Raw genomic sequence first — 15543 nt, forward strand, 5'->3', positions numbered from 1 at the left:
TTCTCTCATTGATTTGAAGCTCATTAAACTCTCACATTAACAGCTTGGAGGAATGAAATCGTTTACCAGGAAAAATCCTAGCAACTTTGAAGCTAAAAGCTTACTTTTAACTACACTTTCAAGCTCAAGTGTTGACATGTTTCTAAAAGTTTTTCCTGTGTTTAAAGCTTTTTTTTTGTATTCGGTTAAAAAAAAAGAACATTGAATTTTCGAATTTGAAAAAGTTTGAGATTAACGAAACTCAATCAAACCAACTTAAAGAACTTTGCGACACAATTATTGGTTTTAGATAATACGAACCAGCCAATTTACCTTCCGACTATCCTTGTTTTCATAGTTAACAAGTGTGACGGTTCTTACTAGCATTTTTTCAGCATTACTAATTTTTTGGTTTAAATCACATTTGAGTAAAAATTTCATAAAAATGATTTAATTTAACGTAATTAATGAAAATTACTCTTTTTATGTAAATATTTAATTTCTCTCTGTCGGCCACTTAAATTGTCTTAAATTTTTTTTTTTTTTGGTTTACGAAGTGTGTCCTTCTCCCGCTTTGAGAATGCTCTTCGTGAGAAAAACACATCGTGAATAATTTATTGAGACGTTGTTATGGCATCTTTAATAAGGCATTGAATCTTTGAAACATTTTAAAGCGGTCTCAAGTAAGACGTTTTTAAACCATTTAGAATAAGACGCCGTATTTTCAGACATCATTGTACTTTATTTTAAGACTCCATTATAATCCTTTATTGAGAAAACCTTTCTTGGCAGGGTAAAAAATATACTTTCTGATATGCGTCACTCACATGATAGAAAATGGAATTATATTGATCTTTTTACGGTCCATTTTAGTATGTTTTACAAGTTGTCTTCTCTTTAACGGAAAAAGCAAAGGTGTCGCGTTTTATGAAAAAAGATGTACTTGCGTACTTTGGGCCACACAAGATATTTCACTCAGGCGATGAAAGGTAATTTACTAACCGATTGATTAAAGCGATGTTAGAAAGCTGAAATTGAACTTTTGTGAATGTATAAGATGTCTGCTATGAAGATGAATAAGGAAATTACATATAACCAATATCTTCGGGATCTTGGTTACCTCGTGTACTACTTTCTAAGAACTGCAAACGTCATGAAACAAGCATGGACTCTCCTTATCGTCCTGTGTTTTGAAGAAATCCCCCGACAACCACAGGATTAAAGATTGTTCAAGGAAAGAATACTTAGAAATAGACACTTTTGAAAAATTCACATAAAAAGTTGCAGCTCTAATTGATGATTCGAAACTTTGTCTTTTAGTTGCCATGATAAGTCGCAGTATTTTAATTCCTTTTCTTCGCCACTGTGAAAATGATGAACAATCCATTAAATTCTGTAGTTCAAAACATTGAAAAACTTAAGGTGATGATAAAGTGGTGGCTTTAAAAGTGAATTATATGAGTATCATCAATTTACCTTATAAAAAAAACTTAAAGCTGTATATGTAAAAGTTGCATCACGAAAAAAAAAAAAATGGCTAAAAGAAGAGCATACACTGCAACCTAGCAACAACTTTCACCAGCCACAAAATCCAACACAAGGTAAAAGTTCCAAATAAACGCCTCTTCTCAATTTTAACGTTAGAAAAATTTTGGATTGAAACAATTGGCTTAATGACAAACATAATCATGAAACCAATTATTTCAATCAGTTGCAACTTGGGCTGTTTCAAGCAACTAAAGTACTTAAGCTATTGTGCAAAAGTCATCAGCTTTTTTCCTAATGCGAGTTTTAAAAGAAGTAAAGTTGCAGCAGAAGCAGTTGGTCATCATAACTTGCTGTTTTTTAAAAAAAATTGCCTTTCGTTTCTAAAAAATTTAAAAGTCGTACACGAAACACTCGCTGTTACTCTATACTTTAAAATTAAGCTCTCTTGAATTATTTAGATTATTTTATACATTTTTGAATTCAACCAAGAAAGTCTGCACTTATTGATTTATTTAAAGAGCTTCTTCAAAGTACATTGTCTTTTTAAAGAACTTCTTAAAAGCACATTGTCTTTTTGAAAATGCTTACGATGAGCATAAGATTATTTTCAACTTTTTGTCGTAAGTTGTTTTGTAGCAACGCTGTTTGTCATTATATTTTTGTCAAAACATTTTATCCATGTTTTAAAACGTCAAAAAAACCTTTTGAGATGCCAGCGATGAATAAGATTATTTTCAATAACTGCCTTCATGATTGGTATTAATGCTGACGAATCTTTGTTAAGTGTTCGTGTATCGAAAGGTTTTCTTTTTCTTACCTTTTAATGTTATACTTTCGAAACCAATAGTTTTCAATATCTTCTGTTAACAAACATAAAAAAATTAGCACAAAAACCAGTTTGATATTAGCATTCTTTTATGTCCTCGGTACATGAGAGATCTTTAGTAACACCTCCTAGTAATAGATTACAACTTACTGTAACATATACCAGGAATTTACATGCAAACACAACATAGAAAACGCATGAAAAATTATTAAAAAGTTTGACAATAAGATAAAAATAGATAATAATTTACAAATGCACAAAATAGTTTAAGCAACACTTTACGAAACTTTACGTCTAAACGTCACACGACAAGACTTAACGTCTGGATTTGTTTAAGCTAATAAAGATATAGCGCAGGAATGTCAACTCAAAGCATTATATTTAGTTTATTCCCTTTGCTCCAAAGCAATATTATCAAATGCAGAAATTGAACTTTTGTTGTCCGTCTCTTCTTTAACAGCCTCATTTTTTTTAACGTCTATGGGTTTGTCTGTTTTATTTATACCATACATATTTGGAACCTTAACACTGGTCAAACGATCGAACTCACTAAGATCTCCTTTAGTGTTTTTGCTTAAATTAAATGAATGAGTTTTCCCGTGAAGTCCAAATGCAACCAGGTAACAAATAAAAACGCAAAAAACTCCCACAACGATAAGTATAACGAGAGATCGTGTCTCCACTCTCAACAAAACAGGGGTTGCTGTTGTATTTTTAAAGGTACTAGTGACCACTTTATTAAAGCTAGATGTTTTAATTATTTCACTACTTAAAATATACGTGCTCGTCGAAACTTGTAGTTTCGACGACTGAAATGAGTCGATTGTTGTAGTTATAGGAGTACTAGATGGCACTGTTGGTACAGAAGTTGTTGCCAGATTAACTTGTAAAATGGTGCTAGATAACAAGGCTTGTTCAGTACCTTGCAAAGTAATGGTTGATGAAATAGAGTTACTAAGCTGACTTGCGTTAGAATAGTATCCAAACAGGGAGGTTTCGAGTTTACCATCCGTTGATGAAGGGGCTATATTTACACTTGAACTTAACGATAAACCTGACAAAACAGAGCTTGTTTTTTGAGTAGGTCTGTCAGTACTGCTAACATTGCTACTGTTGATATTGACTTCTCGTTTGACAATTTCATGCCTCTTACAACGGTTTAAAAGTAATTCTTTGTCATCTTCGCTTAATTCCTACAAAATAAACAAGAAATAAAGTGCAGTTACTTGAAGTTAGAAAACTTTTGAAGCGAAATTTGAGAGCGAAATTAAAGATTTTTTTTTTACGCACAAACTTTAGCTTATGTTAACTGAGCAAGTTTATTGACGTGAATATGTTTTTCAATTCAATGTTTAACCTTTTTTTTTGAAAGGCTCTTCACTTTACCATGCGCTGAACTGACATCTAAAACAAATAGCCATTTTATGTATCACGTGACAATAGTAAGACATAGCACTGTAAACCAAGTTATAATAAGGTAATTCTTAACTAAATCTGATCTAAAAATATTACCTGTTTCATTCATAAGTTTATCGGCGTCTCTAAAAGATCAAGAACAATCTACTGCGAGCATCAATTCATTTCATTTCAAACAAAATTTAATTTTACAGCAAACTGTTTAGTTAAAACAAATATCACCTAGTAACAACAACCCCATGTTAGTGATTACCTGAAAATTTGATGCAAGCATTCTTCGATGTTATACGCGTGCTGTTGACCTAAAAAGTAAAAAAATGACCAATATGTATTTAAATGTAACACATAGACAACTAAATCATTTGAAATGATTGTTTAGAAGAAAAATTACAGATAGACGCACTCCTCAAAAACTAAGGGAACTCTTATTGGAAATGCTTTTTCAGGAAGCAAGCACGTTTAAACTTAAAAAACCTTATTATATATGCCATTTGCTAATAAATCTGAAATATATTTTGTTTTGTTCACTTGTATCACTCTTTTAATTATTCTTTTTTTACATGAATACAAAACAAAATACAAAACAGGATAAAAACAGAGTAACATTTCGAAATTAAAGGGAATTTTTATCTTAATTCCATTAAATTTTAAAACACCCCTGCAATTTAATGAAAAACTGTTTATTTAGAGTTTGAGTTTTAATTAAGGATGACGAAATAGTTCTTTGATTTGTCTTTTTATATTACATAAAACACTACAAATGTTGTTTAGCAGAAACTGGTAGTAAATCTATAGTTGAAAGACGACAGGACAGATAGTTAATATTATAGTGTTTTCAAACAAAAAATCATGGATGATTATAATTCTGGAACCACACAAAAAGAATTACATAAAAAGTATAAAGTTTCAAAAGCAGCTACAAGTCGATTAGTAAATAAATGTAAAACCAAAGGAATTGTTGAAACTTAGCATTTAGTTTGACAACCAAAGAAAAGTTTATTTCATATCGATCGTAAAGTTATTAGATATGTGAAAACGAATCCATTTGGTTGTGCCAGACATACAACTTACAAATTGGAACTCAATATTTCAAAAAATACCTTTGAATGATGCAGAGTTTCATAGTTAATGTGCAATAAAAAGAAACCATTTATATCGCTAAGCAACGGAAAAGCACGTTTGAATTTCGCCGAGGCCCACAGAAGTTGGACCAAAAAAAAAAAAGAAAAATTATGGCCAGATGAGTTAAAGCTTTTTTAACCTAAACTATTCAAATGGTAAACAAAGTGTGAAAAAACCAGTTGGCAAACGATGAAAATAATATATTGAGGTTACTAAGCACATTGGTATTAAAATTTACATAAAGACAATATTATTATTGCCATAATAATATTGTCTTTATGTAAATTTTTTTAATTATAATATAATGCCAATATAAATATCTTGCATAGAATAGATGTCAGACTGTTTTATTTAAATCAATATTTTTTTGTATTGAAATCAAAATGGTAGGTAACGTACTACAATGTTTTTACACATTAGAAAATTAAAAGATTACATTATAATATGTAATCTCTTAATTTTTTGATGGACACTGTATTTATAAATGATAGACTTTTTTTCAAGATGTCAACTTTATGTTCTCAATGTAAATTGAACTTTCAGCCGAAACACAAATAAATTTTTAGTATCGTTTTTATTTTGTTAACTTAAAAAATAATTATTAAATTTTTTTTGTTTACAATTTTTTTCTTTTTTAATTTTTAGTTAAAGTAACTGTTGTATTTCCGTGAAACATTTTTAAAATAAAAAAAAAACTTAATATGATCCACAAAAATTAATATGATTCGCAAAAATTCAGTTACTTACCAACAATACAAAAGCTTAAAAAACATGTCATCCACATGAACGTCTTCATTTTGAAACTTAGATTTTTTAAAAAAAACTATGAAAAGCTTACACAGTTATCACGGACATCTTAAGATAATAAAAAAATGCGCATTGAAGCTTTTCACAGCCAATCACTTTTTAACGTGCGTTTTTTATTATTGACTTTTAGTACTTTAGTAGATTGACTTTCCCTATAAAGAAACCTTGTTTATCATATTTCAGAAAGGCAAACAAAAACACCTACATTAACAGATATTATTATTTTATTTATATTCCTTCATATACTTCCTGTAAATCTTTTAAGAGATTGTAAAAAAATCTAATTTTTTTAAGCGAGACGCAGCAAGTGTCACTTCCACACCATTGAAATGACGCTTTTCATTTTTATGACAACACATATTCTTCTCCGGGTATTTTTTTATTTTACATATTTATTTACTCATGTGAAAAACTCTAAAAATAACGCTCTAGCCTAAATATTTAGAAAATTCCGTCTTTGATTGGTTGAAATTTATTGCTTTACACACCTTTTCAAAGTTTCTTTTAAAAACGCAAACCAAAAGTTTATTAAATGGTTTTGAATGCTGCAGCTGTGATATTTTGACTTTTCGTCATCGGTGCTATGGCACAGGGTATAATTGATTTAGCCCAGTTGAAACCAAAGCCTAAACCACATCAATTATTTGGGTGTCCAATCATTTAGCTCCGCCTTAAAAGTTTCTAATTTACAATATATTAGTCGTTTTTCTTATCTTTCCTTGCTGAATCAAACAAATATGCTTGCAAAACGAATAATATTCGCCCTGTCCATTCACAGCAAGTGTGATAAGTGGGGGTGGGTGGTGGTGGTGTCGTCTGATTTTCGATTAACAACAACTAAAAGTTAGATATAGAAATCTTGCTAACATGAAATCTCAGCGAGAATACACGCGAAATCCCAGCGAGACTTTAACCACTCAATGGCAGCGAGAACTTTTGAAACTTGAAGGTCACGTTTTAGAATTTTTTGCAATTTTAGGATGATTTAAAACACCTTCCAGGCAATATTAAATTCTCTTAGAGCTTTTTAGTTATAGACTTTGATATTAAAGTCTGTAACTAAAACTTAATGCTTGATGTTTTAATGCCGCAAAACGCCACAAGTTACCGCGGTACGGTGACATTTTTAAAAAAGTCACCGTACTCAGTACTCAGTACGGTAACTTTTAATTAAAAAGTTACCGTACTCAGTACTTTTTTAAAAAAAGTCACCGTAGTACTCAATTACTTTTGCATTTTCCTTCTACACGAACATTTGACCATTTTTTTCGGATTTTTTTTTTTTATTTCAAAGCAAAAAAAATTAATTTTTAAAGTAAAAATTAGCATTTGTTTTAAACTGTTTTTTTTTCTGATTAATTAGTAAAAACTATTTAACTTTTAAAATAGTTTTTGAAAATAGTTTGAAAAAGTATAAGGATAATTAAAAAGGAACAAAATTACGTAATAATGTACATATAACTTAGTATCCTAAGTCACTCTATGACGATATTGGTTGCACCAGGAAACGTAGTAATGGCTTGCTGTCATTGATATCAGCCCTGAAAGCTGTTTGCTGTCCATGTAAAGTACACAGATCCCAATACTGAAAAGCCAAGTTCAAAGAACAACTTTCCGATGTAAAACACGTTCACAGTTGAACACAATGGTAAATATGGTAAATATGGTAAATATAAAACTATTTAACAAACCATATTTTGCGATTGTTTTATGAGATGTAAAAAAAAAACAAAAAAAAACGAAATGTTCAAAAAAAACATTGCGAATGATGGGCGATACATTGGATACCAGTAAATGACCATTTCAACCTTAGGTCAATCAAATTAAGAGCTATTCTCAAAAGAGAAGAAAAATTATTAAGCACATATCAAAACAACATTTAGTAATACAAAACTTGTGCCACTGAGTATGCTTATGGTCATTCACTTTGTTATGACCTTCGCTCATTTGCTTTTTGTATTTTTTAAACAAAAAAGTTTATTTTATGTCACAAAACTGTAAGTAATTGTTTTGTTAGCTGAAAGCCACTTAAGTTGATTTACCATGACCATTTTAATACAAAAATAAGTATTTCGTTTGTGTTCATTAAATGATCCCTCCCCCCCTCCCCCCTCCTAGCATATAAAAGCATACTTACAACTTGTGTAATAATACCTTTTTCATCGATTTTGTGGCGATGAAAAAAGTCATTACACAAGTTGTAAGTATGCTTTTATATGCTCAGGTCCGTAATTTTATAAACTTTTTCGATTACGGTAGAAATGACGTTAGATCGTAATGATGCCACTTAAAATGAAAAGGCTGCCGAAGTAAATTTAGTAATGAGAAAAAGTATTTGAAACAGGTTTGGCAAGTGGCATCTAGAAAGAGAGGTGAGCTTGTGGCTGTGTGAAAGAGAGGTGAGTTTGTGACTGTGTGCCTTATTGTCTACATTAGGTCAATTTTTACTAACTGCTTTTGTTTTTCCAAGAAAAAATTTAAGCAACTGTTTTCTATTTAGAGTACCATAGGAAAAACTGGGACTCAAAAATCCATCAGGATGGATAACATGTGACAACTGATTTAAGTACTGTAGCATACTATTATGTATGTTAGTCCATCCGTAACGCATCAGATTTTTTTGAATTCCTCTCCTATAAAATATTTTTCATTAGACAATTTGCCAAAAAAATATGGAAGTAGTAAAAATAAATTGATAACCCTTCAAAACCGTAATTACTTTTTACTTGTCATGGACAACCATGAATATCATATTTCGAATGAGCCTTTGGTGTTTACTTAAGAAGACTTTTTCATATTGTTACATTGTCTCCACACACTTCTAATAAGATAAAGTTACGGAAGAGGCAATTAATAATTGGAACTTCGTCCCCTGATTTAAAAATTATTCACCAAAAAAAAACCGATGAAAGAAAACAAACGTTCAAAAAAAGCAAAGAAAGTTTTTATTTGAAAGTAGCAGTAGTGACTGTGACCTGAACTTAGCAATGGCCAAAAATAATGATTTCGACTTCTTTTCTGACTTAGAAGACGTGAAATCTACTTTTACTTGTGTGGGTATGCAAGATATTGACCATATGATAAATGGTTGTGTTTTATATAAATATGATGAGAAAAAATCTGTTTTGTTTTATGTTACTGTTGTAAGAAAGGAAGTCGATGTGCATGTAGAAGTAGAGTTTTTAATAAAAATTGGGAAAGAGACCGGTAATTTTATTAGACCTCTCGTTGAAGACATTGCGTAGATTGGGATATTATGAGCATCTGGGTAATTTAATTTTGATATTAAACTTGTTCTTTTTGCATTTTCTTCTAGGAAAACTTATTTGCAAAGCTTATGGGAACTTATCAAGTGGAATCTATATAATTTGTACATTTAATACTCAATCTACTAAATCATCCCATTTCCGGGTAAAACGAGCATGCTCACTTAAGCATACTCAAGGTTTCATTGGGAACTCCATAGCTTGTCGCGTTAAGTCCATTTTTCTAAAATGCGCCACTAAAAAAATCGAAAACACTTTTCAATTAATTAGTGATACCTATATAAAATCGAAAACACTTCTTTGCTTTAATTTAGATGCCAAGAAATAATGAATCAAAATTTCCAAGAGCTAAGTGGTCCTTGGAAAACCTGAAAAAAGCAGTTGATGATGTATTTAAAGTTGCAATAAGTCAGAAGTACGCGGCAAAATTATTTGGAATACCAAGATAGACATTGAGACGTTACCAAGATAAAGTTAAAAATGGCGCTGATTTAAGTAAAAGTCTTGGTCGACCAAGAAACACTAAATTCTTCTCAAGAATCTGAACTAGTTATTATTATTATCGAAATGGAAAAAAGACTGTTTGGGTTAACAAAGATGAAAATAAGACATCTTGTATATTGTTTCTGTGGGGTAAATTGCATTCCACATAAGTTTAACAAAAAAAGGCAATGTGCCGGAAAAATTGGATACTTTCATTTTTAAAATCTAACTCTAATTTATCCTTGAGAAAGCCAGAACCAACTTCCATGACACGTGTTGGCAATAATGGTACAAGTTGCGACGAAACATGTAAATCATGCCGGCAAGCGAGGACGCGAATCATTTGGAGACTGGCGATGAGGTCCAAAGACCGAAATGTCCATGTGTAGGAGCAATCGAGAACGACGGATACCAATTAAATACTCTGAACGTTGTTGCTCTTGATTATGATCCCTGAAGATCAAGGAAGGGTGTAATTGAATTGCATGGGAGAAACTACGTACGGCGGATTTGATTGACATTGTCTCCTTGAAAAGTTGTAAATATAGTTTAAGTGGTTTTTTATGAACGTGTTTGAGGCGATTTGTAGAGTATAAATTAAATGCGAAATTTTTGTAGAGGGAGTTTTTTAAACGAGTAAAAAGAAAGATTTTTAAATTGCAACGTTGTGCTGTCTGCGGGAAAGTAACAATTTTACTAAACGAAAGAGAGCTTTGTAGAAAATTTTATAACGATCAGGATTCTCTTTTCAATATTGAATTTGTTCGGGAAAAAGACTGATGAGCGAAAAACTGAGAAATTGTTTATCGGGAGAAGAGTAAACATACTCATTGCTAGCACCAAACTCATTGCTCGTACCGAACTCATTGCTCGTACCAAATTCATTGCTCGTACCAAACTCATTGCTCGTACCAAAGCATTAAGATGAGTGTGGTTAAATTATTTAGTAATTAATTAAAACGTAAAATAATATGATAGCCTTTGCTATCTAAAAAATGTTAAAACAAAAATGACTCGTATTTACATTCGTAAAATGCAAACAGCAATTGCGACACTTTATAACTGCAAAATTTTTTTACAGCGCCACCGTGTTGACACACACATACACAGACACACACACACACACAGACACACACTCACACACACACACACACACACACACACACACACACACACACACACACACACACACACACACACACACACACACACACACACACAAAAGCAAACAAGAGTCAACAATCCGAGAGTTGAAGGCCAATTTCTAAGTACATCTGAGGTGCTCGAGAAACTAAAGCGATGAGACCAGAAACTCAAGATTAACTTAAGTGATGCTCAGATGAAGCTCAGCAGAGCAATCAAGGTTCAAAAAATATCGAGTTGCAAGTTTTGGGGTTTTCAGCCATGTTTTTATTCAAAAAACACAAAATTGTTGGAGTTTTTTTAGGTAAAAAATTTTTTCATAAAAACCGAATTTTAAAAAAAATTTCAAAACATTCCTTAAAATATTTTTATAAGGCCCAATTTATATGCTGCTCTATTTGAGTCAGAGGAGGAAATTTGTGTCCATTTTAACCCTTTACTAAACACAGAAATTGTGTAATAATAAAAAAAAGATTTTATTGCAAAAATGAGTTAATGTGAGTGTTTTAAAATAATTACCGAAAAAAAAATTTTTTTGATGTTAGCAATCAAAAATAAATATGCTTGCCATTTAGCAGTTAAAATCTAAAGGAAGTAATGCATTGAGTTAAAAGCAAATAACTACGTAGCTTAATGTAACTTTTTTTTTTTTATTGATTCATAGTAGTGATATATGTAACACCCTCAATCAGATGAATGATTATTGGGTATTTCTCTGTTAGCTTTACTTGTCATGAAATTCAAGAAAGGAGTTTTTTTGTTATTCAAACAAAGACAGAGACCACATTTAACACAATAAACCATACTGTAGCTAATTTTGCAACTGGAACATTTATTTCCATTTTTACGGAATTCAGGGCAGTACAATTATACATTTCATCACTAACAGATAGAGAATCGGAATTTTTCGTTTTAGAGCTTTTAGCATTTTTTGACGGCCTAAACTGTTTTGTACTATTTTACCAATGTTTCTTAATGCTGATGAGATGGATGTTGTGAAATGCAGTAAGTTAAGTTGATGACGTCTTGATATCAATTTCTAATCTTTACATTCAATGAGAAAATTCCCGCCTTTGTAAAAATATGCCAAATGGCAACCTCTATATTTTCACAAGATTTAATAGCCATGAAACATAAATGTCAAAAGAGTTCGGAAAGAAATATAAACCTATATAAATATATATATATATATATATATATATATATATATATATATATATATATATATATATATATATATATATATATATATATATATATATATATATAGACTTCTGTGTAATAAATTTTTCAGTTTTTTTTATTGGTATTTAAAATTGTGTTCCTGTTCTGGCACTGCATTGATATTGAAGGCATGTTGGTACATATTTGAAATTTTCCAGCCAACTGTATAGATCTATTTTGTATGTGCCTGCCAAATTTCATTAAAAAATATTCATGACCACATACCGTATTTTTCGACCCAGTGGAGGTACCATTTCCACCTCTTTTAGCGTTACTGTGACTGTTAAACTTTATAAAACTGTTTCTGCTATTGTTACTGTTACTTTTTGTTATAAATTCTGTTGTTTTTTTTACAGTTACCTGTGATTTTCATTCGGTTTTAAAATTTCGTTTCTGTTCCGGAGGTGTATTAATATTGAAGGCATGTTGGTACATATTTAAAATTTTACATGCAACTGTATAGATCTATTTTCTATGTCCCTGCCAAATTTCATCAAAAAATATTCATGACCACATACCCTATTGTTCCACGCAGTGGAGGTATGTATTTCTATGTTAGGGGGAGGGGCGGTTTTTGACAGTATTTTTATATTTATCTTTCATTGAAATTCATTAGTAACGATAAAAATAAGGCGAAAACGCTGAGGCTTTTAATGTATTTAAAGATCACCTCCATAAATATATATATATATATATATATATATATATATATATATATATATATATATATATATATATATATATATATATATATATATATATATATATATATATATATATATGTATATATATAATTATTGTAAATATTGCAAAAAAACGCGATATTTTTTTATGCATGTTTTATAAAATTTTATTATAAATTTTACTATTACGTTTTAATCATTAAAAATACTTTGTTTTTTTAATTAGAAACTTTTTTGTTACGTTTTTTAATCGTTTTGCACATTTCACTACGCAAAATCATGCGCAAATTAACAATGATTCTATTACAAAGCTGCCGTTAGCCGAACGCGAGTTTTATACGAAAGTTGCATTTTTCTTAAGCAATGCTTCATAAAAATAATGTTACTTAAATGAGCATAACTTTTTTTGTAATGATTCTTTTTTCATAAAGTTTTCACCATTTTATTACAAATTCAGAGCTCTTTCGAACCATATATAAAACTTGAATAAATAAATGGTTTGAAATTTTTACATACGTACCTACTATTTGCGTGATCAGAAAAATACTATTTTTCAAAACAACTTTGACATAACTTGATATGAGGCTTTAAAGTATGGAAAAAGTATGTTTTTTTTTTTCTTGAAGGAATTTGTACTAAAGACTCGTGTCTGCCATATGGCAACTCCAGACAGTAAAGGGTTAATAAATTCATACAAATTGGACTGTTCAGTGCACAAATCAATCAACTTTACATTTTGAAAAATTTATGTGTCAAGTACTTAAAAATTTATATGTGAAAGTACAAAGTATACTCATAAGTCTTTATATTTATATAAAATCACTTTCTGAATAAAGATTAAAACCATTAAATGACAAAATTGTAAAGTTAAGTGTACGTAATTTTAGCAAATTGTAACATAACTGACAATTTTTTTTTGGTTTTTTTTTCTTACTAATTTTTCATATCGTTAAATGAAAGTTTTATCTGTATTTCTGCATTCTACAATATATATTTGAATTTACATTATAAAAGCATATTTAAAAAGCTGTGTACATTATTTCATGGCATTTCTCCACTTTTTGTTTTATGGAGTTAGTGGTTTTGTGCACTTAACGGCTGAATTTTCACTCGGAAAAATTGATATAGTATTGTTCACCTTCACGGATATCCTGAATTTAAATAAAAGGTTTCATACAAATTTCTCCAAAAATTGTTTGAATATCCATTTTCTACATATTTAGGTGAGTTCAGAACTGTTAGCAAAAAAATCAGCTCACCTCCTGTTTTTGCCACTTAAAATAGTTACAGTAAGGTAATTTTAAGATAAAAAGGAGACATAGGAAAAATTATTAGTACAAAAAATTCTCAACATTAAATTTTTTTTTTTTCATATATTGTGTATTGAGTAACTCAAAAAACTTATTGAGAAGAGAAAGAAGGTTGACAAATCCACTCACTACATGAGATTATTGAATTGTACATTTTAAAACACTGTAGTTTCATTTGGTTTGTCAAAAAGAGGAAGTTTTTCAATTCTGTTACTCAACATGGCCTTTTTTAAAAAATGTTTTCAATCTGTTTAAAATTTTTCTAGTAGTAAAAATTCTTCTAAAATCTCCATACCTTCTCAGTATATTAGAAATTTTATGCATTGGGATGGTATTGTAAGCTTTATTTTTCTTGCTTACACTTTATTTTCTTTCTCCTTAGCTCCTACTTTTTTGCCTTAAGACCTATAATGTATTTATAAAGACCTTGGTGTGTATTTACAAAGACTTTGCTGTGGGTGTAAAGAATCAGGTGTGGGAGTAAATGTTTGTGAGCCATTTAAATGTATTAAAAGCTAAAAATTACCTAATAGTCTAAAAAGGATTATATTTAACCTAAATCAACAGTAACAATTTTTTATAAGATTTCTTTATCTCTGGAGCATAGACCACTAAGTCAGTTTACTCTCTTTTCAACCCTATCCCCCCTTACCACTCCTTCAGAATTCAGTATTCTTAGTTTTATATATTTTCAGGTAAATTGTTTAATATTGCTCAATCTTTAAAAAACTCTCTCCACCATCTGCTATAATCTTAACTTGATACTTTCCAAGCATTTTCTATTTCTTGATAATTAAATTCAAAGTTTAAGAAAAATTTGATATGGGCATTTCACTATCTTTTTTTTTTGCATAAAATAATTTGTTTTCAATGTTTTAAAATTCACCTAAGAATTTTATGTTGTTTGAAAGATACATATGTTAAAGGGTGGGTATAAGAACTATTCTTGCAAGGGCACTTATGAAATTGCACAATTGAAAGTCCAGTTGATGATAAAGTAAGATCTATATTTTTATAACTGTTCTTTTTTTGAAGTTTTCATTATTGCGTAGCATCTTTGTTGTGTATGACCTTTTTTTTTCTTTCAGTTACATGGACAAAAAATTTAATAGTTGTATTAGGAGCAATAACATTACATTTATGGGATTTCTTTGGGAAGACTTCACCTTTACAATCCTGAAGCTTAAAAAAAGGTTATTTTTTCTCTCTTTCTCTGTGTCTCTCTATGTGTCTTCTCAGTCTCTATCTCTGTCTCTCAGTCTGTCTGTCTGTCTGTCTGTCTGTCTGTCTTTATCTCTCTCTCTCTGTTTGTCTCTCTCTCCCTTTTTTTTTTTTTTTTTTTTGCAACTTAGCTGATATATATTAGTTACAGTGAATTGTGCTTCTTGTTTGCTTAACAGGAAAAATATGAGCATAGTTAGGCATCTTAGAAAAGTTTTTCTCTGTGATTTTCTTAGAAAATATTCTGAATAAAAAAGGTTAAACCCAGGAAATTGCCAAATAATCATATGAAGAAAAGGTGTTATAAATATGGTAAATTACTTCATATTAGGAACTCCTTTTAAAATGTAAATATCATAGTCAGTTAAGTAGTAAAATTGGTAAAACTATTATCATTTTAGTTTATTGCTCACAAAAATCTTATTTTTCCCCAAAGAAAATGATTTTTTGGCCATAATTTGAAGGTAATCTGATTTTTCTATTAATGGTTTTGAACTCACACTATCATTTAGATCATTTAGATTTTCAAACAGTTATTTTTCAGTGCTCATCTGTAATGTATATTTACTTTATCT

General features: G+C 30.1%; 1 protein-coding gene and 2 long non-coding RNA genes across 4 annotated transcripts in view; 2 read left to right on the forward strand and 1 right to left on the reverse strand.

Annotated features, from left to right (window-relative positions):
* The window catches only part of LOC149891647 (uncharacterized), a 21905-nt gene extending 11861 nt beyond the window's left edge, over positions 1–10044 (forward strand). For both annotated transcript variants that reach the window (XR_016449989.1, XR_016449988.1), the window contains one exon: positions 9219–10044. This is a non-coding gene — a long non-coding RNA (uncharacterized LOC149891647). The remainder of the gene's footprint in view (positions 1–9218) is intronic.
* LOC149891648 (uncharacterized) lies at positions 548–2137 on the forward strand. The gene is made up of 2 exons (XR_016449990.1): positions 548–772; positions 853–2137. It is a non-coding gene; the product is annotated as an uncharacterized LOC149891648 (long non-coding RNA).
* LOC149891649 (uncharacterized) lies at positions 2499–7371 on the reverse strand. Its single transcript, XM_090079449.1, has 5 exons — positions 5579–7371; positions 3963–4011; positions 3806–3834; positions 3651–3697; positions 2499–3486 (listed from the first exon to the last, which is right to left on the reverse strand). The coding sequence occupies exons 1-5, from the start codon at positions 5625–5627 to the stop codon at positions 2680–2682; spliced, it is 981 nt and encodes a 326-aa protein (XP_089935575.1). The 5' UTR covers positions 5628–7371; the 3' UTR covers positions 2499–2679.
* Positions 10045–15543: the final 5499 nt, after the last annotated feature.

This window comes from Hydra viridissima, unplaced genomic scaffold (assembly GCF_058129835.1).
Source record: "Hydra viridissima isolate aposymbiotic clone 2 unplaced genomic scaffold, HvirCarnegie_v1 scaffold_2, whole genome shotgun sequence".
NCBI lineage: Eukaryota > Metazoa > Cnidaria > Hydrozoa > Anthoathecata > Hydridae > Hydra > Hydra viridissima.

Coding starts and splice junctions, on each gene's coding strand:
- LOC149891649 (XM_090079449.1), bottom strand. CDS start 5,627: ATGAAGACGTTCATGTGGATGACATGTTTTTTAAGCTTTTGTATTGTT. Junction 3,835..3,962: donor TGCTTGCATCAAATTTTCAG/GTAATCACTAAC, acceptor TTGATCTTTTAG/AGACGCCGATAAACTTATGA. Junction 3,487..3,650: donor AGAGCCTTTCAAAAAAAAAG/GTTAAACATTGA, acceptor TTTATTTTGTAG/GAATTAAGCGAAGATGACAA.